At 37.9% G+C, this 27,515-nt stretch overlaps 3 protein-coding genes across 3 annotated transcripts; 1 reads left to right on the top strand and 2 right to left on the bottom strand.

Annotated features, from left to right (window-relative positions):
* Positions 1–1,086: 1,086 nt before the first annotated feature.
* On the bottom strand, positions 1,087–1,966 carry LOC134212342 (larval cuticle protein A2B-like). Its single transcript, XM_062690103.1, has 2 exons — positions 1,885–1,966; positions 1,087–1,812 (listed from the first exon to the last, which is right to left on the bottom strand). The coding sequence occupies exons 1-2, from the start codon at positions 1,894–1,896 to the stop codon at positions 1,294–1,296; spliced, it is 531 nt and encodes a 176-aa protein (XP_062546087.1). The 5' UTR covers positions 1,897–1,966; the 3' UTR covers positions 1,087–1,293.
* Positions 1,967–10,325: 8,359 nt separating this feature from the next.
* On the top strand, positions 10,326–11,199 carry LOC134212341 (larval cuticle protein A2B-like). The gene is made up of 2 exons (XM_062690102.1): positions 10,326–10,462; positions 10,521–11,199. The coding sequence occupies exons 1-2, from the start codon at positions 10,451–10,453 to the stop codon at positions 11,049–11,051; spliced, it is 543 nt and encodes a 180-aa protein (XP_062546086.1). The 5' UTR covers positions 10,326–10,450; the 3' UTR covers positions 11,052–11,199.
* An 11,519-nt stretch (positions 11,200–22,718) lies between these two features.
* Positions 22,719–24,392, bottom strand: LOC134212339 (cuticle protein 19-like). Its single transcript, XM_062690101.1, has 2 exons — positions 24,239–24,392; positions 22,719–24,108 (listed from the first exon to the last, which is right to left on the bottom strand). The coding sequence occupies exons 1-2, from the start codon at positions 24,248–24,250 to the stop codon at positions 23,278–23,280; spliced, it is 843 nt and encodes a 280-aa protein (XP_062546085.1). The 5' UTR covers positions 24,251–24,392; the 3' UTR covers positions 22,719–23,277.
* Between the last annotated feature and the right edge of the window lie 3,123 nt (positions 24,393–27,515).

Raw genomic sequence — 27,515 nt, 5'->3', positions numbered from 1 at the left:
CTTGCGGTGATTATTCCTTTTTTATGCATTGTAAGGGGAGGGGTCTGGAATCATCTTAAGAACCTTCCACGGCCCTAAAAATTTCTGCATATAAATTTTCACACCAATCAGTTCAGTAGTTTCTGAGTCTATCAGGTTCAGACAGACAGAAATCCATTTTAATGTATACAGATTTCCTCATGCGAATAAAGTTGAGTAAATCGTGAAAGACTAAAGTTAAGATTCGGATGGAAATTTCTCATGGGCAGTTCAGAACGCACATTTTCGCCTACTATGCAGGACAACGTCTACCGGGTCAACTAGTGTTATAGGGTAACTGTTTCGTTTTCCATCTCACTGAACGTGAACATATCTCGCTTACTTTTCAAAAGGACCTTAAAAAATTTTTTTTCATGAATTAATTCGAATATTGCAATCAAGTGCTCAAACTAGTTCATGAAAAAAATGTTACTTAGGTCCTTTTGAAAACTTAAGCGAGATATATTCATCTCATCGCAAAACAAAGAAATACAGCGCTAATCTCGTCGCTTCGTTTTGCTAACACTGGTGAAAAAAAATCACAAAAATATGATTTCCTTCCTTTTCATTGCCTTGTGGGATGGGATGGGATGGAAATAGGAGCTATAGGATGAAGTGCCGAACCGTTCCCCTATATAAATATATCTAAAACCTTTTTCTACGAACCTTATTGAAGGCCCGTCTACATTATCTCTCCATCGCCATCACTCTTCACTTATAATTTTATTACTGTCATTGCCATTTCTACAAATCGAAAAACTGGTTGACAAGCTGATGATGGGTGTAACAGCGCTCCGAAATGTCCGCACAGCATTCATCACACTGAGCATTCCGACCAATGGGAAACGTGAATTGGTTTGACATGCAAGGCGATGTCAAGGTACCGAAGTCGAAAATGGACATCTGTGCAGATTTGCTTGCAACCTTGACATTGGTTTTGAGGTGTTCATGAATAGCTACCAAGCAACTCTTTGCAATCAAATTATGTATAGAGAGCTTGGGGCAGTGCAAATATGTTGTCGATTGGATCAAGTCCGAAATTATTTGGAAGGCTGTCTCGTTGGCAATAACATTTCTTTTATTTTTCATATGGATACATAAAGATTAGCATACAATAAATCATACCAGCTTTCACACAATTTAAAGTTAATTCGAATGACGTATAATGTATGAATTATAAATTATTCCCATATTCACATCAATTATCCTAATTTGGGAGATTGAGATAAAGCTAGAGGAATGAGGGTACCATTATATGACATTTCGAGAATGCGCCTAGTAGTGAGAGTAGTGAGGTTCTGGGAGGCTGTAGTGTTGAGGAGCGACGATCTTGGCGACTGGAGCAGCGTAAACCTTGGCCACCGGAATAGGAGCAACAATCTTGGCAACCGGGGCAATGGTCTTGACAATCTTGTGACCCTCCAGAGGTTCTCGGCGGACGACAGCGTTGAATCCGTTGTGCTCATCGGCGGTGTAGTCTACAATGCGACGGTGGCCATCGGCGTCGATCAGAGTGTACTGTCCCTTGACATCATCTCCGTGACGCTCCTCCTGCTGGCTCTTGATGTCGCCGGTGTGCTCATCGTGGACGGAGTACTGGAACTGGTATTCGGCAGGGGCTTCTGGGTATTCAATGTGCTTGACAGTCTTGACTAGAGCTGGTTGGATTGTCTTGACGATGGTTGGCTGGAGGGTTTTAATCAGGGCTGGTTGAGGTTGGTACTGAGGCTGGTAGTAGTGAGGGTCGTAGTGTTGAGCACTGGCCACAGCCAAAACAGCAAAAATAGCTAAAAACTAAAATTAAAAAAAAAAGTATTTAACTTTATTTGAATATTTATCTAAAGAACAACTAGAGCAAATGTTTACTTTGAATGCCATCGTCTAACAATGAATAATGTTCTAGACTCAGATCCTTGTTCAGAGGAAAATCGTTGCTTGAATGATCTCGCTGGTCTGTGTCGATTGTGAGGTCAATCATAGTTTTTATATGCGAATTGGTGCGTCGTACTATTTGCGAAACGATCAACAGCCATCGGCTTCCTTTTACGATCATTCGTTCTCCCTCATGAGCAGACCGGCGTGCAAATTATCTCATTCTTTTGCAGTGGAGATATTTTATGCGTTAATAATGATATCCGTTGATATAATTATAATCATATCTGTATCAATCTAAAAAATAAATATATTTTTTACGAAAGGTCTAATTTTGATTTTGATAAGACAAAGCTGCCAGACATTCTAAATACTCATGCTCCTCTAATGTGAAGGTGTACTATACACATGTGTTGGCTTGAGAAATGGATTGCGAGTGATTTGACTATGCGTCCAATTTGGGAATCTCGAGCTCGTTCAGTAGCCGCTAGGTTGCGAAGGCCGACGGAGGTTCTTCGTAGCTTAGTTGGCTAAAGCACCAGTCTAGCGTACTGTAGGGTCATGGGTTCGAGTCCCATCGAAAAGAAAGTGGTTACCTCCAATACATTTTCCAAATCAATATCTTCCACATTACGTACATATTCACATATGAGTTTTCACAACAGTTTTTTGTTGTTTTCTTGAAATTGTGTAAAATGGATGTATGCAGTTTTTCAAACAAATGATTCAATTGCACCGTGATTTTATTAGTTATCGAGTTTATGAATGCTTTTTTGCGTGCATATTAGCTAACATCGAACTATCCATGTTCGAATGTTGATTCTAAAATCCTACGAATAATTATTTCTTTGGAAGATTGGATTTAGATATTGAATGTTTTCAAGTTTTACCATAACGCTTCTCCTCTTAAATAGCAGAACAAGGAAGAAGAAGAACAAGGTCTGTATGGAATACTTAATCTACCGGGACTCGCATTGTCCTGGATCAGTCATGCAGCCCCGCCTCTCGTGTGAACGACAAGCGCGCTTTTTTCGAAGGTGTTGTACTTTTTACATGTCTCGTGTCCGTAGAGGACTACCGGTCTAATTAGCGTTTTGTAGATTGTCAGTTTGGTACGGCGGCGAACTCTATTCGATCGGAGCGTCTTGCGGAGTTCAAAGTACGTACGATTTCCAGCCACTATGCGTCTCCGAATTTCTCTGCTGGTGTCATTTTCGGCAGTCACCAGAATGTCGGACAGTAACCCGGTGAAAATGGTTCTCGACAACGATCCGACGGGCACAAGAAGGCGAGGTGCGCAGCGGGCAAGGTGGATCGATCAGGTGGAAGATGACTTGCGGACCCTCCGTAGACTGCGTGGTTGGCGACGTGTAGCCCTGGACCGAGCCGAATGGAGAAGACTCTTATATACCGCACATGCCACTTCGGCCTTAGTCTGAATAAATAAATAATAATGTACTTTTTACAACGGTGCGAGTCCCGGAAGGTTAATGCCGTTTCAAATTTTGTAATTTTCTCCCTATCTCGATATCTCTGGTCATAATTCAAGGAGCAATTTTCTGCAGCAACCACTTCCGACGACCACAACCGATGCCGCAAGTTTTTCGCTACACTCGTTAAGGCACCGTTGCGTTGCATGCAATTCCAAGCAGACATGTCCACTCTACGTCCGTAGATGCCAACACACTTAAATCGAGAATTTCAGCTCGGTAATATTTTTTACTAATTTCATTCGGTAAAACAAAATTTGAAACGACATCTCAGTTAATTCAAAGGTATTTACTGATATATGCAACCATTTTTATCGATGTGTCAGTTGCAAATATAAAACACTGAGTTCCGGTAGTATATATTACACTAGTCAACAGTGTTTTACTCCCTTCAACCATTCTCAGTGTACTTGAAAGATTTTTCTTCGCTGAACTCAGTCATGTATTCAGATTTTTTGTAACACGTCCAGTTTTTGAGAAAAACGGGTTTAAATTCACAAAACTACACCCAACCAGCGGATGGCAGATTTTAATACAGTTCTGCATAAGATTCTTACATAAACTGTATAAAAATTGGGCATATACAATTTCGGAAGATTTCAATACAATTATTGTATTGCAATAATACAGATTTGTATTATTTTAATACAATATTTGTATAAAAAGCTTATAGAATTGTATATGCCCAAATGTTATACAATAATTGTCAGATTTGTTTTTTGGGTGTACTTATTCTTATGGGAATTTTGTTTCTCTGTTCAGTAAAGCTTTTTTTTTTTTTTTGTCTTTATTATAGAGGTTTTCATCCTGTAAAGCTGGTTTTCTGTTTATAACTTTGAGAAAAAGGTTTGAATTATATAGAAGAAATCGTAAAAGATCTAAGTAAGTTGTTGAATCTTATTTGACACGTTCATTTGTTGCGAAAAACGGAATTTATTTCACAAAAGTACGTATTTTCAAAGAGATGTGGTTTCTCTGGTCTGAAAAAGTTCAATTTTGGCTTCTCACTTTGAGAATTAGGTTTGAATATCGTAGAATAGACCTTGCATGATGCAAGGCTGGATGGATTTTATTTGGCACCTACTATTTGGCAAAACGGAAATCAATTCACAAAAGTACGTATTTTCAAAGAAATTTGGTTTCTCTACTCTGCAAAGCTGAATTTCTTCTCCTCACTTTTAGAATAAAGTTTGAATTTGGTGAAATGGGCCTTGTAGAATGTATGTTGGTTGCTGGATTTCATATGGCACGTTCGTTTGTTGTGAAAAACGGAATTGAATTCACAAAAGTACGTTCATAGAAATTTGGTTTCTCTCCTCTGCAAAGCTGAATTTCTGCTCCTCAATTTCAGGATAAAGTTTGAATTTTGTAGAATAGGCCTTGTAGAGTGCATGTGGGTTGTTGGATTTCATTTGACACGTTCGTTTGTTGTGAAAAACGGAATTAAATTCACAAAAGTACGTATTTTCATAGACATTTGGTTTCTCTCCAATGCAAAGTTGAATTTCGGCTCCTTTTAGAATAAAGTTTAAATTTTGTAGAATGGGCCTTGTAGAATGCATGTGGGTTGCTGGATTTCATTTGGCACGTACATTTGTTGTGAAAAACGGAATTGAATTCACAAAAGTACGTATTTTCATAGAAATTTGGTATCTCTCCTATGCAAAGTTGAATTTCGGCTCCTCACTTTTAGAATAAAGTTTAAATTTTGTAGAATGGGCCTTGTAGAATGCATGTGGGTTGCAGGATTTCCAGCAACCCACATACATTCTACAAGGCCCATTTCACCAAATTCAAACTCAAACTCAGGAGAGAAACCAAATGTCTATCGCATTGGCGTAACTACAGGGGGGCTAGGGGGGGCTATAGCCCCACCTAGGATCTGGCTAGCCCCCCCTAGAAAATTTGTTACTTTGTATAAGTATTGCACATATCTAGTCCACTGATTATATACGGGGGTAAATGTAGAGAAAGGATTGTCTTCATTATCCAATCCCTCTCTTCGAAACACTACAGCAAGTTGAATCTATTCGCTCAAGTTTTTGAACTTCAAGCAATTGTTATAAGGCTTGCTCACGACAAAATCTGGACCCATCAAAACACGGTATAACTTATGAAATACCAAAAGAAATACCTCATCAACAAGTGAAATAAAAAATATATTATTTATTAGAATTACAAGTACTAATGGATAATGGACAATTCCTTGAGATTTTTAAGTTTTTCCAGGGTTTTGTGAGTAATTGTTATCTAAATCGAGTGTATGATCCTAACCTAACCTTCCTAGCTAATATCAATCCTAAAAGCTGCAGCGCATTTTAATTCACTGTAGGCTTCTTGAGAAGGTTCGGTAAAACTCTTAGATTTCAAGTAGAGGTAACTAAAAGTTGAATAAGAAAGAGCTTTGTATTCTTTCGGATGGGTTTTAGAAACTCCGCATACTATTTAATTCTCTGAACTCCTATTGTCGCTGCAGCAATGAAACCAGTGAAAATGACTCAGTAGGCGTGAAACAGACCTACTGAGAGAAAAGATGTGTTAAATGTTCCTATGTGTTAACAAATGCTCCTATAAGTTAATTTGTTGCAATTTTTTTAAACTAAATTGAAAATTAACGACCAATAAGTTGTATTGGGATGTAAAACAGATTTTTTTAAATCATCCTAGAAGTTATTCTAACAGAAAAGAAAGGTTAGTTTGTTGTGGTCAGATCGTCGAAAGCTCGTATGCCACTGAATTGAAAGCTGGCAAAAAGAGTTTTACTAGCTAATATTTAATTTATAATGTATTCTCGGTTCTAAGCAAATCAAAAAATCCTTTAAAACTCAGGATCGTGCTTCACATTCTATTAACGGCGAGCACAACACCTATGGTTTTCTTAACCTATCAACGATTTCGTATACGAGATTTCTAGATTTTTTAAACAGGGCTGAGCGTCGATGAACATCATTTGAAATATATAAGTCGTCCATTGATATCTGGTAGACCAATAATATCACACATCAGTTGAATCGAGCGAAAATGGTAAACTTTCTGTCTTATGAGTGCTAAAATAGAAAAGTTTTAAAAAAAGTTAGCCCCCCCTAGAATTTTTTATTAGTTACGCCAATGTGTCTATGAAAAGACGTACTTTTGTGAATGAAATTCCGGTTTCACACCAAATGTACGTGCTAAATGAAATCCAACAACTCACATGCATTCTACAAGGCCCATTCTACAAAATTTAAACTTTATTCTAAAAGTGAGGAGCCGAAATTCAGCTTTGTAGAGGAGAAAAACAAATTTCTATGAAAAGACGTACTTTTGTGAATGAAATTCCGTTTTTCACAACAAATGTACATGCCAAATGAAATCCAGCAACCCACATGCATTCTACAAGGCCCATTTCACCAAATTCAAACTTTATTTTAAAAGTGAGGAGCCGAAATTCAGCTTTGCAGAGGAGAGAAACCAAATTTCTATGAAAAGACGTACTTTTGTGAATTCAATTCCGTTTTTCACAACAAACGAACGTGTCAAATGTAATCCAGCAACCCACATGCATTCTACAAGGCCCATTTCACCAGATTCAAACTTTATTCTAAAAGTGAGGAGTCGAAATTCAGTATTGCAGAGGAGAGAAACTAAATTTCTATGAAAATACGTACTTTCGTGAATCAAAATGCGTTTTTCTCAAAAACTGGACATGTTACAGAAAATCTGAATTCGTACCTGAATTCAGCGCAAAATAATCTATTGAGTACATTGAAAATGGTTGAAGGCAGCGAAAAAAGTTCAATTTTGTTGGATAGTGTTACCGAGCCACCCTGTCCTAAGCAAAAATCCTGCATTTGTCAAAAAAAAACGATTGATTCAGTAAAATTAAATACGCTTCAGTGAGTCCTCGGTAAAAAAAGTACCGAGTCATCAGTTTTCAACCTAATGCCGCATCATTCGACGCCATTTTGATTTGCAAATCGAAACCTCGTGGAGTTTGATGTCATTGTACGAATTTGTATCAAAAGTGATGAGAAAATTCTGGTCTTATCGAATAGGGGAACTATACCGGTTTTGGTCATGTTCCTAATTTGGCCAATTTTGCGAATAACTCCAAAAATAAGCAATTCACGAGGGTTTTATTAGTTCCAACAAGAGATATATCTCTCATCTCATCTCGCTTCTACGCTGCTTTCAACTGATCGATTATTTTGGATAAATGTGTATTTTTCAGGGTTGGCCAAATTAGGCACTAAGTGGGCCAAAACCAATACGCTTCCCCTATTCAGGTTAGTTCAAACATGTTCCAGGAAACTTCGCTAATATTTTTTTTTTTATAAATTTCTAGGCAAATGAGTTGTCTAGTTGTCTCTTTTACTCTTCCGCTGATCTTATGCAATGCAAATAGTGACGTCACTTGGCACATTTATCATAAGCCAATCGAGCATTTATTATTACCAAAGCATTACCAAAATCTGAGCCAAATGAACGTTGTTATTGTGTTGATTGAGAGATATGTGTGAATGAGCCAGTACAGTAAGTACTGCCTTCTTCTTCTTCTTCTTATTGGCATTACATCCCCACACTGGGACAGAGCCGCCTCGCAGCTTAGTGTTCATTTAGCACTTCCACAGTTATTAACTGCGAGGTTTCTAAGCCAGGTTACCATTTTTGCATTCGTATATCATGAGGCTAGCACGATGATACTTCTATGCCCAGGGAAGTCGAGACAATTTCCAATCCGAAAATTGCCTAGACCGGCACCGGGAATCGAACGCAGCCACCCTCAGCATGGTCTTGCTTTGTAGCCGTGCGTCTTACCGCACGGCTAAGGAGGGCCCCAAGTACTGCCTATCCCCCAGAAGTAATACTGGGAGGCAGTTCCTGAGGGAAATGATGGCGGACTCCAAGGTGAGTTTAGTCAGTATTATCTGTCACTGGTCGAGTCCGACACTCCAAGTTGGATCATCTTTCACCCATCAATCTTTTCTCTAAAATTAGCATTGGAAGATGAACGAAAATCTTGCCTATTAGATGAAAATCCTTTTTCGTTTCATTACTTTCACCTCTCATTCACTTTTCGCGAGAATTATCGCAGAACAATTACAAAATTGTATTGCCGCACCGGGATTCGAACCCAAAATAGTAACAATAATAGCTGTGGGAATGCGCTTACTTTAGCCACACCACCACGCTATCTGTATAAAAGCGTTAAGTTATTTGTTCCACATAAGCTACTACCATTTGCATTGATGATGCCACGAAAAGACTCGCATATGAAAGAAAAAGAGCAAACCAACGTTTAGCGGCAATCGAAGTGAGCGAAAAATTGTTATCATTCTCCAGGCTGTTTTTCTTCCCGAAAAGCGATTTCTCCCCGAAAACTTTCGTGAGGGAAAATCATGTGCTCCTGAGATTGAGTGAGCATTATGAACCCTGATCATGATCCTTTCGACATTAGGATAAACGGAAGGGATATATACCGGCTTCCGTTAACACAGGCAATGCTGTAGATAATCTCTTACACCATGCGTCTCCAAACCCTGAGTTGCGGTCCAGAAGCAGCAAAAGCCTGGAAGCATATACAAAAAAATTGAAGCAGGATAGGAATGCAAATTCTGATCGTGAAGGGGTACGGGATAGGGACACTAGTACTAAGCATTCTTGTAAACGTGTGTGGACTTATTGCGGGGTGCAAATTTAGAAAGAATCTTTGTTTGGAAATATCAGCGAAGTCAGATGACGAAGAACTTGACATCGGAGAGACTGCATTTGGAGCTTCAGTTTTTGATGAGGTACCTACCAAAAGATTTGAACGGTATTAAGGCTCCCCCAGACCTAAGCGATTTCATCGCCGCGATGGCGACAACTTGTCGCCGCGAATCTATCGTTGGGTCGCTGCAGGCAATGTTCCATTTGCGCTTCCATACCAACGGCGACAGAATCGCAGTCGCCAAGCGATAGAATCACGTCGCGATTGTCACGTAGCGTGTGTTTGGGGGAGCATTTACTAATTCGCAGCAGTGGACCGCGAAATCTTTGAAGCAGGAACTTGATGGCACGTCTTTCTGGATTCAATGACCACTTCATATATTATGTGCTGCACTAGCTCGAACAATCTAGTATTGCTCGTTTTTCCATCTCACAAAATGCATATGGATAATTTAAAAATAATTTTAAACCTTTAAAATTTTTCTTAAAAATAAATGTCAAAGACTTAGAAGAATTTTCCTTTGTGACCTGCGCGTCCATTCTAATTTTAGTGATAATGCACTCTTGGAGGATGTACAACATATTGGAAAATTATCGACGCCAATTAAGCAATGCGAACATCAACATTTTGCTCTGTGACTAAAAAATAAAATAAAAACAATATCGTAAAAATTAAATGCAAATGTGTGGATTGGACTAGAGCACCCATGTAGGTTGCTTACAGCATACTTAATGATAATCAATTATAGTTGCAACTATGCCGTAGCTACTCTTTCACACCCACAATTCATTTCTTAATGAAAATCGATATCTTAAATTAGTAATTAATGAAATTTCACAATTGTACGGATTGAACATATAGTGCATCTTTCAAACCATGAAATGCTGCTGCACTCGCAACGTGCTAAAACTTCATACCGGTTCTTATCTTTCTGATCATATCCATTCATTATCTCCTGCATAGTATCTCCCCTGTGCCAGTGCAAACGATGAATGAACGTACCACTTGGCTAGCCAAAAGCTTGCCTGCTGCTGGGCTGGACATGGAAACAATATACTGAATGAATATTTTTTTGCAACGTTTAACCTGCGGCCCTCAAGGCAGCAAAGGAGTGCTTTCGTTACGTTTCATGCGTCGCAGAAGGTGGAGTAATATTTTGCATGCAGAGATTGCCAAAAAAAATAGAAGCAAATTATTGACATGACACGACCGACCCACCAATACGGATGACTGTTGACCGTTTCGCGAATCGTCAGTCGGCTCGTTTTGCGTATAAAAACTAAAGTTGGGCCTCGAAATATCACAGTTCAACAAATTCACTCAAGCAGAACATTTCCTCCGAGCCAGGATCTGAGACTAGAGCGTTCATCACTGTTAGACGATGGCTTTCAAAGTAAGAATTTTGATCATATGTTCAACAAGTTACTCTAAATAATAATGTTTTTTCATAGTTCCTAGCTGTTTTCGCCGTATTGGCTGTGGCCAGTGCTCAACACTACGACCCTCACTACTACCAGCCTCAGTATCAGCCTCAGTACCAGCCTCAACCAGCCCTGATTAAAACCGTCCAGCCAGCCATCGTCAAGACAATCCAACCAGCTCTAGTCAAGACTGTCAAGCACATTGAATACCCAGAAGCCCCTGCCGAATATCAGTTCCAGTACTCCGTCCACGATGAGCACACCGGCGACATCAAGAGCCAGCAGGAGGAGCGTCACGGAGATGATGTCAAGGGACAGTACACTCTGATCGACGCCGATGGCCACCGTCGCATTGTAGACTACACCGCCGATGAGCACAACGGATTCAACGCTGTCGTCCGCCGGGAGCCTCTGGAGGGTCACAAGATTGTCAAGACCATTGCCCCGGTAGCCAAGATTGTTGCTCCTATTCCTGTGGCCAAGGTTTACGCTGCTCCAGTCGCCAAGATCGTCGCTCCTCAACACTACAGCCTCCCAGAACCTCACTATTCTCACTACTAGACATCAAATCTAGGCTTGGACCTAGAATCAGTCATTCGTCCTCATTATCGAGCAAAGATTCGCCATACTCCTTTTCTATAGGATTATCTCACTCTCACAAATTAGTATAATTGAATGTTATTGTAAATAAATAATTGAATTGAAAAGACATCTCTTAAAATGTTTATTTTCCTAGACTCATTGGAAATTTCTACCTTTCTAGTAAAAGAACGTGTAAAGGTGTCAAACGGTGGGCTGATAGGCCCTTCACTGCTCCCAACCAGGAGTTACCGGGTGAATGACCCACGTACCCCTCCTTCCCCCCTATGGCTTTAGTGATTATGTTTTGCAATGAAATGGAAGCAGTAACAAGGCAAAAGAAATTTTTTAGATCATTTGGGCAAAACTGATGCTGCTGATTGGAACAAATGCATAAACAAGTAAAAATAAAATTCGATCAAACGTGCTTCTTGAGCAAATCTTCAAGTTTAACCCTTTTGTTACCGACAGGGTACCGGGGTACCTTTTTCGTTTTCAAGTGAAATTTTTTTAGGGTTCTAAACATCGCAGGAAATTGAAACTCCGTGACATCTTCAAACTCGGCAAAATTCAGGTTTGGGTGATATGAGAATGAAAATCCAGTAAGGGGGGGCTTGAGGAGGGGCTTCTGAATATTTTTACCCCGTAACGTACCGACCGGGTACCCGGGTACCTACGTTTTTGGTATGACTATAACCTCGTCAGTTTTCAACCGATTTGGACGATTCCGTTTGCTATGGATTAAGAAATTCATCCTCTATCCGATCCATAGAACCGATCAGGGTTACCTTGTTACCGGGGTTCTGGATTTGCTAGACCATGTCTCAAAAATGGAGAAGTTGATCTTATAGAATACAAATGATGATTTCTTGTATCCTGATTTACCAGTTTCGTAGAAAAATCGAGGATTATGTCTTCCCAACCTATTAGGACCATCTGATCATATGGACTCGGATCGGACATCCCGGAATAGGTTCCCGTGGGCCCTATAGTGGCCGCAAATTCATTCTGAAGAAACCCTGGCAATATGGCAATATGGGTATCAAAATCCTTGGAATTGTTCCAGAAACATGTTTTCCATGTAGTTGAGACCATAGGATGGATGCCAACCGGGATGGTCATTCTGGAACATGTTCCCGGAGGGCCTAAAGTGACCATAAATTCATTTGGAATAAACCCTGGCAGTATGGGTATCAAAATTCCTGGAATTGTTATGGAAACATGTTATTCATGTAGTTGAGACCATAGGATGGATATGAATCGGAAGGTCATTCTGGAACAGGTTCCCGGAGGCCCCGTAGGGGCCAAGAACTCATTTACAATAAACCCTGGCAATATGGGTATCAAAACTCTTGGAATTGTTCCGGAAACATGTTTTCTATATAGTTGAGACCATAGGATGAATATCAACCGAAACGGTCATCTTGGAACAGGTTCCCGGAGGGCCTAAAGTGGCCTCAAACTCATTTAGAAGCATAGATGTCCATCTCCTCAGTGTGGTGAAAAGAAATTTTAATACACTCACACGCACCGTTGCATTTGAACGGGAGCGCGCCTCTTACGTTTGAATTCACCACAGCTTTGGAGAAATGTGTGATGAAAGAAGATCGAACAAAATGAACCGAGCGCACAATCAACAGCAGAACAGTGCAGTGTGGAAAAAGGGCCCTAAAACGCACTGCAGTTAGCGTTGATAAATACGCAGCCGCGCGCACGGCCGTGTATACGCGCCGGTGGCATTTCTGTGTGAATATTACTGCTGAGCTAATAGAATAAACCGAGCAGTTTGTAGCGAATTTTTTTAGGAAATAATATTGAATGTTCTTAAGTCTTTTGTTTTTCAGCTTAATCCATTTGCATGTAAAGCATTATGATTGCCCCAATGAATTATTTTCTCACACGGCACTTTTTCGGTCGTACGAAAAATCTAATTTTACTGAAAATTTACAAATTCTATAACTGCCGTATAATGCAAGGCAAGTGGGTTGGACAAGACGCTTGAATTGAACTCGAATTGAACGTCTAAACACCTCCATTCAACTCACTTGAACGAAAAGCATCGTGGAGCATCATGGAATAAAAACCGTGTTTAAACAAATGTATTCATGATCCCCTTCGATGCAGGGTACTGCAGAGAGCATGCACTCTATGTTGACTGGACAATTAGTGGACATCAAACCTTAGAGGAGTGTACTAAAGCGCAAAGGCCTGCCGAGAATAATAATCATTTTCCCACATACATATTAAGAATTTGGAAATTACAATGAATAGTAAAATTCACGTAAATTTCACTAGTATCACCAACCACATAGAAAATAAATCTATTTTACAATTCTTGCGACTGACATACTGCGACTCCATACTCGATTTTTCCAGTTTTCAGGCCACGCACAACATTTTTGTTGAATCCCAAGCATCTGAGCAAGGGTCATAGTGCCTTTCGTATCACGACCAAGTTTTCTCGAATTTAGCTTATAAATATGGGGTTAATTGGTTCGGTGTTACATTTTGGGTAAATTATTTTAATTTTGGAATACATACTATACTTCATGATAGGCCAGAGCTTACTAATTTTCTAGGGTCCAGGGTCTCCAGTAGCATTGCGAGCAAAGGCGTAGGATTGGCAATCCGGAGATGGCGAGTTCGATTCTCGGTCCGGTCTAGGATGTTTTCAGGTTGGACACCCTGGGCATAGTGTATCCTTATACTTACCACACAAGATACATACTCATGCAATGGCGGGCATAGAAAGCTTTCAATTAATAACTGAGGAAATGCTAATAAAATACTAATTTGAAAAGCAGGCCAAGTTCCAGTTGGAATGTAGAGCCATTGAAGAATAAGAAGGGTCCAGATAATCTCTCAGGTAATAAAAATTACGAACACTTTGAATTTAATTATACTTTTTGTTGACCGCACGAAACAATACACAATTCGAAGAAAAATTAGGTGGGATTAAAAAGTTGTAGGAATAACCGTAAAACGTAAACCAGGAATATACATAGCGAAACTTTAATCTAAAGTAGCCTCGAATATAAGAAATATGTATCTGCATAAAAGGAGTGCTTCATTTCTTGTCTATAGGAATGGAGTGAGGGGTCTCCAGTTAGCCGCGAGCAAAGGCATAGGATTTCCAATCCGGAGATAACGAGCTTGATTCTCGGTCCGGTCTAGGATGTTTTCGGGTGGGAAACATTCGCGACTCCCTGGGCCAAGTGTATGCATTGAACATGCCATAAGAGGATAACCAATAGTAAAGTTAACGTTGCCCACTGTATCCGCATGATGATGGAGAGTGTTCTTATCTTTATAATGCATTGGTTCAATTAACCTGTAATCTCTCATGAATTGAATAATATCTACCTACATTTCATTTTTTGGGGTATCCAGTTAGCTTTGCGAGAAAAGGCGTAGGATTGCTAATCTTGAAATGACAAGGCCGATTCTCGGTCCGGCCTAGGATGTTTTCAGAAGACATGACCACAATATGTCTTTATTAAAGAAACTTGCAGCCCTTAGGCCTTGGCTGACTCGTCACTGGATAGCGTGAAACATTCTCGGCTCCTTGGGCACAGTGTTTCAATTGTACTTGCCACACAATATTCATGCAGTTGGCGGGCAAAGAAAAGCATTTAATTAATAACTGTGGAAATGCTAATAAAACACTAAGTTGAAAAGCATACCAAGTTCTGGTTGAAATGTAGAAACATTGAAGAAGAATAAGATAAGTAACAGCTACATTTATTTGATGAAAACGATAGTTTGACTGAATGTATCCATTTTAACATTATTCTTCTATTCATCCAGCGTCTGACAATCTATGGAGTAAGGCTTAAATCTCGCTTAACTTTTCAAAAGGACCTAAGTAACTTTTTTTTCATGAATTAATTTGAGCACTGCAATCAAAAGCTTTCATGTTGTTCTTTTGATTGCGCTATTTAAATTAATTCATGAAAAAAATGTTACTTAGGTCCTTTTGAAAAGTTAAGCGAGAAATATTCATTATAATGAAATTAACACTCGAGCACGTTTGATGTTGTATTTTGTACATTTTGTATTTATGAAAAAATCATTGCTCGTGGTACACAGCACGAGCGAGCCTGCATGAGCGTTTCAGGATCGAGAACGTCTTAACGGTTAAAATAAATCATTCGATCTCTACCACATCGCACCAATTTATTGCTGCGATCCTGAAAGAGCGCACACTGGCGTGTACACGGCAGTGAATACGCAGCCGAGCGCGTGCGAGCGTTTTTCTAAGCACAAGTTTGGTACACATGCACTGTAGCATGCAGGCACATACACTCACCGGCGTTCGATAAACTCACCAGCGAAAGAAAGAGTGGGTCGCATAAAGTGTGGTGAGTATTGTTTGTAGGCTCAATTTTTTGCATTTCTCATGCGCTACAGTGCAAACACTGTGGTGAAATGCCATCTCTGTTTACACGGACAGATAAATCAACCCAAACTTTGAGTTCAATATACGCACTGATGAGAATATCGCAGAAAAAATTTACCCAAAATTGGGTAGTTTTCCCTTTCTTTCCCATGATTGCTATCAAAACTAGAGCAAGATGCAAACACCTCACCGAGGTTGCTCAGCCCAATAACCCAAATTTGAGTAAATTCAATATTCTCTATTTTGGGTTGATTAAGGTCCGCTTTGGATAAATTAAACTCAGCTTTGGGTAAATTGTTTACATGGGATTAAAGGCAAACTACCTAGTGCCAGAAAAGTCATTTTACTCAAATTTGGGTTATTGGCCCAAACCACGGTTTTGAGTGCAAACAACCCACTTTTGGGTAGTTTTGGTTTTCAGTGTAGAAGAAACCCTGGCAATATGGGTATCAAAATTCTTGGAATTGTTTCGGAAATATATTATCCATAAAGTTGAAACCATAGGATGGATATCAACCGGAACAGTCATCCTGGAACAAGTTTCCGAAAGGCCTACAGTGACCACAAGATACCCTGGGGTCAAAATTCTTGGAATATTTTCAGAAACATGTTTTTCCAAGAAGATGGGACTGATGCTGGGTCATTAGGCCGAATCGTTATTAGGTCGAATGGCAAGTGAGGAGTGAATAGTTAGAAGTGAGCAGTGAGAAGTGGAAAGTAAAAAGTGGAAAGAGAAAAGTAAAAAGTGAAATGAAAGAAATTTTAGTCGTTCTTTTTATTTTTGTAAATTATTCATGAAATAACTTATAGCGCCTGTGGTTTATTATAAATCATTTCTGGGTACCTGTCAAGAATTTTTTTTTACAAGAAATTATGGAAAAAGAAGATAGCCATAGTTTCTTCTAAATGAGGAGCCCCACGGAAACCTGTTTGAGAATGACCGGTCCGTTGTCAAACCATCTTATGGCCTAATAACCCAAAAGATCATGCTTCCAAGACAATTTCATGAATTTTGATACCCATCCATTGTCAAACCACATCATGGTCCAATTACTTATCAGATCGTGCTTCCGAAACCATTTCATGAATGATACCCATATTGCCAGGGTTTCTTCAAAATGAGTTTGTGGCCACTGTAGGCCCCACGGAAACCTGTTCCACGATGACCGGCTCTTTGTCAAACCATCCTATGGTCCAATTACTGATCAGATCATACTTCTGAAACAATTTCATGAATTTTGATACCCATATTGCCAGGGTTTCTTCAAAATGAGTTTGTGGCCACTTTAGGCCCCACGGGAACCAGTTTCCGGAATAACCATTCCGGGATTTAATCATGAGATGGTCTTGTAACGTAGTTAAGTTAATCCGGAATTCCGGTAATCAGGTAATCCGAATCGGTTCTATGTAACATGTATCGAATAGCGGGTAAGTTCCTGTATCCGTAGCAACCAAAATTGTCGAAATTGGTGAAAAACCGACAATGTTATGGTCATTTTAAGTCCGTGGGTACCCGGGTACCCTGTCGGTAACGTGAGGGTGTTTTTTTGTCGGTAATAAAAGCCCTTTTACTTCCATCCAAAAAAGTTTTTTTTCGAAGTGTTTATCAATAGTTTTTATATAAGTTATTATATGGTCCAAACATTTTCAGGAAAACCAAACATTATTGCAGAACAACGATTTTATTCAATTTCTTATGTGATGTGTGATTGAAAAACCCAACTTAATTCACCGAGTAGTGAAACTGGCTTTCTCGAGTTTAGCTAAAACACCAACCTTATAGGCAAAATGGTAAATGCATCATGAAATATTCATGATTACCCTTGAAAAATTGAAAAATGCTCCTTAAAAAAGTGATCATTTTTCCTTAAACTATCTAACAAATTGCCTTGAAATATATAAAATGCTCCGTAAACATTTGAAAAGCGTACCGTAAAAACGAAAAAAAATGTAGCGTAAACAATTAAAAATGCTCCTTAAAAAAGCAAAAATTTGCTACGCAATTAATGATAATTGCAAAGTATATTGACGAAAGAATTATTATAAAATAGTTCAAAAGGTACCTTAAAATTGGCTATCATAAATTAGAGTCTTATGCACAATTGTATAGCCCCTAGAGTTTATTGCTGATTGTTTTGCTTGGTAACCCTATTCAACCGAAAACTAAGAAATATGCTCCTTAGGATGAATAAAATGCTCCATAAACAAATAAAAAATGCTCCCTAAAATAAAGAAATGCTCCTTAAACCAACGAAAAATGTTCCTTAATTTGAGGAAATGCTCCTTAAACGAAAAAAAGGGCTCCGCAAAAAAAAAATCCTCAATAAACTTATAAAATGTAAATGAGTAAAATTGATTCACAATACAAACTGCACGTGCTGTCAAAGCATCCACCGCCACGTTCCTTCAGGTTTATTTTTGTAAGGCGACTATTCAGCTCTGTTTTTTGAAAGTAGTTTCACTAGCAGTTTTTTTGTGTGCTTTACAATTTCGAGTTCCGTCTCCAGTAGCCTTGCGAGTAGAGGCGTAGGATTGCCAATCCGGAAATGGCGAGCTCGATTCTCCACTCCCTGTGCATAGTGTATCCATTGTATTTGCCACACGAAATACATACTCATGCAATGACGGGCATAGAAATGCTTCAATTAATGACTGAGGAGATGCTAATCATAGAACACGAAGCTGAAAAACAGGCTCAGATCCAGTAGGAATGTAGAGCCATTAAAGAAGAAGAAGACAATTCCGAGTTCTTCAAGTCGTGTGTGGTTATGCGGGGAAGTTAATGAATAAACCGATTAGCATATTAAATGCAATGTGATTGTAATGAAATTCGTATCGCCAATTTTTTTTTATTCGATGTGCAATTGTCTGGGACGTCTGTTTGTCTGTGAACCAGGTGCACAATTTCGTAAACAATGCTTTGAATAGCATGTTGGTTAAGACTACATTTTATAAGTTTATGGAGCATTTCATTTTTTACGGAGCACTGTTTTTCGTTTAAGGAGCATTTCCTCAAATTAAGGAACATTTTTCGTTGGTTTAAGGAGCATTTGTTTATTTTAGGGAGCATTTTTCTTAGTTTAAGGAGCATTTTTTATTAGTTTATGGAGCATTTTATTCATCCTAAGGAGCATTTTTCTTAGTTTTCGGTTTAAAAGGGTTACCAAGCAGCAATAAACTCTAGGGGCTACACCATTGTGCATAAGAATCTAATTTATGATAGCCAATTTCAAGGTACCTTTTTAACCGTTTTATAATAATTCTTTTGTCAGTATAATGCGCAATTATCAAGGAGCATGTTTAATTGTTTACGGTACATTTTTTTTCGTTTTTACGGTACGCTTTTCGGATGTTTACGGAGCATTTTATATATTTCAAGGTAATTTGTTAGATAAATTAAGGAAAAATGATCACTTTTTTAAGGAGCATTTTTCAATTTTTTAAGGTCAATTTCATCTGTTTAATTGGACATTTCTTGGACTGCCAACCTTATATGGTTCGATGTATGTACCATTTTCGTTATTACTTTTAAACGCAACGGCCGATCGTTATCAAATTCAATAGTGATCAACTAGGCTTTGTCCCCTGTCGAATAAAACTTGTTGCGAGAAAATTGATGATTACTATATAAAAGAGCATTTCTTGACCAAAGGTCGTTTTATTTTTGTATTTTTTGATTTCTCTAAAATTTTGCCTATACATTCTTCGTGATCAAAAAACATAATTTGCATCATTGGTTTGCTATTTTGACTCCAGCCTTACTTCTGACAAGGACCTAAACAAAAACACATAGAACATCTTCAAAAAAAAATTGTGTCTTCGGCATTGAGGCTATGTGAAAAAATATACACAGTGAACAAATTTACAATCCGAAAATTGCCTAGACCGGCACCGAGAATCGAACCCAGCCACCCTCAGCATGGTCTTGATTTGTAGCCGCGCGTCTTACCGCACGGCTAAGGAGGGCCCCTCACGCTTTCCCACCACTCATACAAAAACGTAAAACTTCATTAGTACCACTTCATGAAAATATTTTAAAAACTTGTTTTTATCTAGTCACATTCCTCACGCATGGAGGCAAGTACGCTTCCACACTGGTACTCTTCCCCAGGGATGGGAAAAATCAATTTTTCAAAAAATCGAGGGTGATCAAACTCACTCGCGATCTTACGTTTAAATTATCAAGTGATAAAAACTCGCCAGCGATTAAGAATCGTTTAAAAATCGTATCTGAATTTGAAGCATTTACCATTACATTCTGAACTCTTTTTCCTTACTACCATGAAATCATAACACCAAATATAATAATTAATTATTTTAGAGCGTCTTAGGGGAAATGCTACAAGGTTAAAATACTATTATTCTTCCATTTACTTCCACTATTAACTTTTTTATGTATCAACAAGCAGATACGTATTTCGTTTCCTACTTGGAAACTTCTTCAGTGTTTGTTATCGATAACAAACACTGAAGAAGTTTCCAAGTAGGAAACGAAATACGTATCTGCTTGTTGATACATAAAAAAGTTAATAGTGGAAGTAAATGGAAGAATAATAGTATTTTAACCAAATATAAGATATAACGGGTCTGTTGACAATTAGTTGGTATTAGTGAAGATAAATGTTTGAATGGAAATTCTGTGTTTATTATCGTTTGAGTACAATATTTGAGTAGTTGTCGCCGGCGGTAACTAGCCTACTGTTTTCACGTGAAAAGTTTTCACATGAAAATTACAATCATTATCGTCTGATAATGATTCAGCACAACACTGCTCTTCCCTCCCTCTTCATACAGGAGCTTTACAGAAGGAAGGTCGTGCGATTTATACCATCACAAATATTGCCCTTCGCTTACTTCCAAATCGACATCTTTAAAACATTCTTTAAGCCTTACGTATCCTAACGGAACTATCAAATCTATACTTTCGCTACTAATTCTATCATGAACATATTGGTCTAAGTTTGGAAGATGATATTAGCATTTCCATATCATTGTAAAAAAGAAATACTGGCGGTTTTTATACCAAAGTAAATAAGAAAGATATGTCTTAATCAAAGTCCTTAGACCAATTATTAGTCTATCATCAGTTTTTCTAAAAATAATGAACAAAAAATAATGAACACATCTTATCTGAAATTCTTCAGAACAAACCATTGACTAGAGCAAAATTTGCTCATCAATCAGATAAGTCAACAATTACGGCTCCTCATATACTTGTTTTAAAAATAGATAAATCCTTCTCAGTAAAGGAATTGCATTTAGTAACATTCACTGATATTGAAGGTGTTTACGAGAAATCATTTTTTACATCTATCCAAAACGCTATGCATATCACGTCATGATAGACTCTCCCCAAAGAATCAAGAAATGTTGAGTAGGGACACGGCAGGTATTTCCGTCGCCGTAGGGACTGAAACCAACGAAAGCAAATCCATTTACTAGAACTCCATTATAGTAGAACGTTCTTCCTGAGCTTACGACTTGGTAGGAATGAGTTTGGCAAAAAGAAAGTGTCTCTTTTATTGATTTTAGATATTATGATGAAAAGACGGAAATGCTTGCCTTAACCCTACTTTCCTCCGGGAGTCCGAATCACGTGACACGATATTTTTCGAAATGCTGCTAATCTTAATATTTACAATTTACGCACTAAGTTTTCTTTCGAGCTCGCAAAATCGGGCACTGCTAGGTACAGCTCAGTCAATTTTAAAGCTGAATCTCAGCTGAAAATTTCGTTAATTACTGATTTTCAGCCAAATATTAACCGTGTCTCAGCAAACTATATCTTCGAATGGATTGCAGCTGAAGCTTGCGGTCTTCCATAGTACAACAAACGCTGAACAATTTCTTCCCACGGAATGCAAACAGCTGTCCCTCTTTTGATGCTAGTTCCGTTTCCGAGGATACTACAACTTTCACAAAGCTCCAAGTAGAACCGTAGAACCGCAAGCAAGTGTTGACAAACTTACAATCAACCAAATTTAATTGGAGCCATGAACCGGATAGCATGGGCAGCAAGTCAATTGAGCTAATAGGAGGATTCAAAAATTTTATTTATCAATTTTCTGCCAAAAAGAAGCACATTCCAAGATGTATTCCCTAAATTTGAAGAAAGGATCTCGCTCATCCAGGACAAACGGACAAATTTGGTGAGAGAATTCCATTGTATACATTTACCAATTTTTATTTAAACTATATGATTATATAATAAAAAAAACCATCAGGGCACCCGATTGAAGCGATTTGGATAGGAAGAGTGGAATCGCCAACTTCCTATTGTTAACATTTCGTGGATAAAGGGCGGGCTCTTCTCCCCATCTATTGGGTCAATCCGGGAAATGAGGGCTTGATTATATTATTGTATGTACGAACTTTCTTCTGGAAGGAGATTCTCTACTCATCCCGTGGATTCGCATAAGTGTCTCTGCTTATGGAACCACCCCTCCCATTTTTGGCCCTTCATACAGGAGTTTGATGAAATACAAACAATAGTTTAATCATGATCAAATCATTTCTCAGATATGGCCAGTGCTATCGGCAGGTGCCTTGCTACAATAGATGGTAGTATCTTCATCATCATCATCAATATTAACCGTGTCTCAGCAACCGAAACTTCAATTTTACTGAGATCTCGGCAAAAATAATGTTTGCAGAAACTTGGCGGTGCCCACCTCGAAAAAATAAACAAAAAATGCTGAGAACTCGGCGAACAAAATTGAGTGTGTAGCAATGCACAGAATTTTAAATATTAATGACTTTTCAGCAAAAAAGGGAGAATGATGAATTTTGATTTCTAAAACTAAAACGGCCATGTTTCCGGCTAAATTGGATGGTGAGGAATATTTTGATCCGTGTCCCAAAACTTTAAGAGCTATGTGCTCTATTGACGGCGGCTTGGGGATTTAAGGTGCAAATATGCCGATGAATATACTGATTATCTCTATGTTCATTGATGTAAACACCGAAAAAAAAAACTATTTCCTTATAATGATATGGAAATGCTAATATCATCTTCCAAACTTAGACGCACATGTTCATGATAGAATTAGAGGCGAATGTATAGAATTGATAGTTCCGTTAGGATACGGCAGGCATGAAGAATGTTTTTATAGAAGTCGATTTGAAAGCGAGCAATATTTGTGATGGCACGACCTTCCTTCTGCCAAGCTCCCGTATGAAGGGGGAGGGAAGAATATCAGTGTGGAAGCTGATATTTCCTTATGTTATTACTACTCAAAAAAAAAATACAATTATTGTATAAAACCTAGTATTTAATTTTGCAAGGTTAAAATACAAAACAGGTAAACTTTTTATACAGATACTGTACTGTTAAAATAATACAAAACTGTAGAATTGGACTTGTCAAAATTTTATACAGTTTCTGTAAGGTCCTTATGCAGAACTGTATCAAAATCTACCAGCCGCTGGGGTGGTTGGGTGTAGGGAGTAAATTTCGTTGGTAAGTTTTCAAAATGTCTACATCGAACATAATACCTATGCTAACTAAAAATGAACTTTTTTAGTTTTCATCATCTGTATTCGCTTCAATCGATAATAACAATAATGACTATATACACTTACAACTAGTTAACACCCCCACCCAAGTAACCAATAAGCACTATATTTCGCCAAATCGGCTTTATAGTGCTACTTTAATGCTTGTAAGTTTTTAAATAGCCGTAAAGTGGCCTTATATGGCGGTTTGGCGTAATATAGTGCTAATGGTTACTTGGGCATCTTTGTTGATCAAAGATCAGGAGTTATGGCGTTAAAATCATCCTCAAGTCGTTGATCCGGACAGCAAGCGATTTAGTAGCGGTAGTTGGAAGACAATCCGCTGAACTGTACGTGGTTGGTGACTTCTTGGTGTGGGGCGTAGGCTACTTTGGCAACTGGGACGGCAACTTTAGCGACAGCTGGAACGGCAACCTTGGCAACCGGGGCAGTGTAGACCTTGACCGGAGCTGGCTGATAGTGCTGCACTGGAGCTGACTGATAGTGTTGAACTGGGGCCTGCTGGTAGTGCTGGACTGGGGCCTGCTGGTAGTGCTGGACTGGGGCCTGCTGGTAGTGCTGAACAGGAGCTTGCTGATAGTGCTGAACAGGGGCTGGCTGGTAGTGCAATTTCTGGACAGGAGCTGGTTGATAATGTTGGAATGGAGCGGGTGCGTAGGCAACTGGCGCAACTGGAGCAACAACCTTGGCAACTGGGGCAACATACTTGGCAACTGGAGCAACGGTCTTCAGGACCTTGTGTCCCTCAAGAGGCTCACGGCGGACAACAGCGTTGAATCCGTTGTGTTCGTCAGCAGTGTATTCAACAACACGACGGAAGCCATCAGCATCGATCAGGGTGTAAACTCCCTTGACATTATCTCCCTGACGTTCCTCCTGTTGGCTCTTGACATCCCCGGTCTGGTCATCATGAACGGAGTACTGGAACTGGTATTCAGCAGGAGTATCGGGGTATTCGACGTGCTTGACAGTTTTGACCAAAGCTGGCTGCAGAGTTTTCACCAGAGCAGGTTGGACGGTTTTCACCAGAGCTGGTTGAGCATGGTACTGAGGTTGCTGTTGATAATATTGTGAATCGTAATGCTGGGCAGTAGCGACAGCCAACACAGCAAACAGAGCAACGAACTATCAAAAAACAAAACATGAGATTCAGATTAGAACATTGTATCACTGGGATCACTTAATCAATTGTTGTTTGATAACAGTCCTTTATCTTTTATCACTATTAAAAGAAGTATTTCACACCACCACATACTTTGAATGCCATTTCCACTGATTGAAGAATCGCTTGCGAGATGTAACTAGATCAGTAGAACAGACGACGGAGAACTGTGCTATTCAGATTTAAATTTTCCGTATATATACTAAACAAAGAACAGTTTACTAATCGGCTGTCGTTCGATGTCAGCAAATCCGCTCCCTGTTAAAACCGTATCGAACTATTTTTTCGGAAAAAAAAATACTTCAGTTCGGCCCACTACATGTAGGAATTCTGTGGGGGGCACATGCCAATAGCCAAAAACACACACCGCTTTGCTCTGCTTTACGATAAACGCTTCGATTATAGTTATTACTACCTTTAAGGCGCTCACATGCCACACCTCTATCGCCCCGGAGGGCAATACCGACCTCAAGCGAGAGCACCTGCTATTCATCATCACCGCGTCTTGCTGACTGTTGACTCGAGTGCCAATCCGACACGCACTCGAGAGGCTCCGTAAATAGATTCATGAATGGGTTGTCGCGGGTCGACATCGCTCTCAGCTTCCCATCCGAAGCTTTTCTATCCGAAGCCCAAACCAACGACACACAAATGTTCCGATCCAAACGGTATCACACTGAGAATGACGGAAAAAAGTTGTAACATTGTAAAGCAATCGGTATGTTGCTGTGGGGTATTTCTTTTTCCTAATGAGTCAGTGTGGCAACAAATCAATTCCCTTCTTACATTGGAATGCCACATTAGATTAATGATGAAGTGTAATGAAATTAGTTATAGCACGACAATATTTAAATACTTCCTGTAAGTATTCTAAGTATATTTTTTTTCTTTCAGTAAAATCTGCAAATCTTATTATAACATGGAAAATGCTTATGCTATGTATGAGGAACAATGGAAGGGCCAACAAGCATCAGAACCAGTTATACCCCGACAAACGATTAAGGCCTGATTACTATTATTAGCCCTTCTAATAGAGCTTCCTAATTCATACTGCTAATAAGAGCACAGCACAATGGGAGTAGCATGAATTTTAATATAATACTACTATTTTATTTGCAAATTAATTTATCATTAGGCTTTTTTATTCTGGGTATTATCGTCGTCGACGGTTTCGGGTTATTTACCCTATTATGAAGGCAAAACACAATAAATAGTGTTAAGTTTTATCTGACTGGTCAAAATTTGTAATTATATCAACTGCTATGCTAATTTGAAAAAAAAAAATACTATTATTCTAAGCGTTCAATGAACTTCATTAATTTATTCGTTATTTTTATTTTCTTTTCGCTGTCTTATAAACTCTATTTGATTTGTATCAACAGAAAAAAAATCCATTCTTTTTCGGAGTCTTAGATTACAACTTTTTTTTTTCTAAATTTTTAGTTTAAAAAGGCTTATAAAATTTCTCATGAAATTCCAGCAGAAATTCTTCAGCAAACACTAAAGAAATCTGCCGAATTTTTTCTCGAGAATTGCTAGATTTCTCTAAAAATATTCTGCAAAGTATTCCAGGAACATATCTAAGAATTTGTCCAGGAATTCTTTCGAAAATTGCTGCGAATATCTCTAAAAAAGCAAAATAAAGAATTTCTCCGAAAATTCCCCAAAGAATTTCCCGAAAAAATCTGTTGAAATTCTGATAGGAATTACGTCGGAAATTCACCCAGAAATTTTCTCACTTTCCTGCGCCAACATTTACTTCAAAACTACTCCAGGCGTTCCCCAGTAAATTCTCGGAGAACTATTTCTGAAAAATCACTCAATAACTCTTCCGGAAATTGAATAAGGAACTCCTCCGAATGTTTTTGGATTTTTTTCCAAATGCTCCACCGGAGCTTCCCCTGAGAACTACTTCGGAAATTCCTCCTGAAATTCTTCCAATAATTATTGCAGGAATTTCCTCTGTAACTCCCCAACAAATTCTACCAGGCATAACTTCAAAACACGCCCCAGGAATTTCTAATAAAATCCCAAGAAATTCATTCAAGAATTCCCTGGAATTTGATTCCGGAATTGCATTGGAAGTCAAGTGGAAATTCTTTCAGTAATTCCTCGAGAACAGACTCCGAAAATTTTAATTTAAATTCCCCGAAAAATAACTCCGGAAATTTCCTCAGAAATTTTATCGAAAACTCCTTTACGACTACCCGACTAGAAGGTCATATCAAAATTATATCAACATATGTAATTATGATATACTAATTTTTTATAACAAAATTTGTTATAAACATGGTGCAGGATGTTGTTAAAATATCCAAATTTCTATCAAAAATTACACTACTGAAAACAAAAAAACTATCAAATTTTGTTACAATTTTATCATAAAAATAACATATTTTGTTAGAAATTTATAACAGAATCAGATACAAAATGTATTGCTTCTGAGCAGTTGGAATTTTTTACAGGTCGTGATAGGTTTCCAGATTGTGATCAACAATTAGAAATTTTTGTTTTTGTCTGAACAAGAATATTTTTCAAGAACATAACACTAACAACATTCCCAGTTAGGCAAACTTTTCAAATTGTATTGGCGTTGTGATATCTATGGCTGGGAGACTTTGCTACATCTATTTTAATTGTCTACTATTGGGCAGTTCGGTATTCAGCATTTTTTTAATCATATTATGATAAAATTCTGTTACTACATTTGAAAGATAATTCCTACTAAGAACAAAATTGTATCAAAATAAGTTACAAATATCACAATATGTTAAAACTGTGTTCAGTTTCTGTTATGCTCTTCTAGTCGGGTACCATTGGATGATACATCAGGAAGTAAAACGAAAGTTCCCCAGGAATTCCTTTAAAGAGCATGCTTGGAATTCTCGAAAAAGCTCGTCCGGAAATTCCTACAAGAAGGTTTATTTTTCATTTAACTTTTAAATTTTTATATTTTTAAATACCTAAATTTTTAAATTTTTAAATTTTAAAATTTTTAAATTTTCAAATTTTTAAATTTTGAATTTTTTTGATTTTTTTTAATTTTTAAATTTTTAAATTTTTCAATTTTTAAATTTTAAAATCACAATTTTCAAATTTTCAAATTTTTAAGTTTTTAAATTTTTAAATTTTTAAGTTTTTGAATTTTTAAATTTTTAAATTTTTGAATTTTTAAATTTATAAATTTTCAAGTTTTTAAATTTTTAAATTTTTATATTTTTAAATTTTCAAATTCTTAAATTTTTAAATTTTTAATTTTTAAATTTTTAAATTTTTAAATTTTTAAATTTATAAATTTTAAATTTTTAAATTTTTAAATGTTCAAATTTTTAAATTTTTAAATTTTTAAATTTTTAAATTTTTAAATTTT

The sequence above is a fragment of the Armigeres subalbatus genome, chromosome 2 (genome assembly GCF_024139115.2).
Source record: "Armigeres subalbatus isolate Guangzhou_Male chromosome 2, GZ_Asu_2, whole genome shotgun sequence".
NCBI lineage: Eukaryota > Metazoa > Arthropoda > Insecta > Diptera > Culicidae > Armigeres > Armigeres subalbatus.
This window is presented reverse-complemented; position numbering and strand designations above follow the sequence as displayed.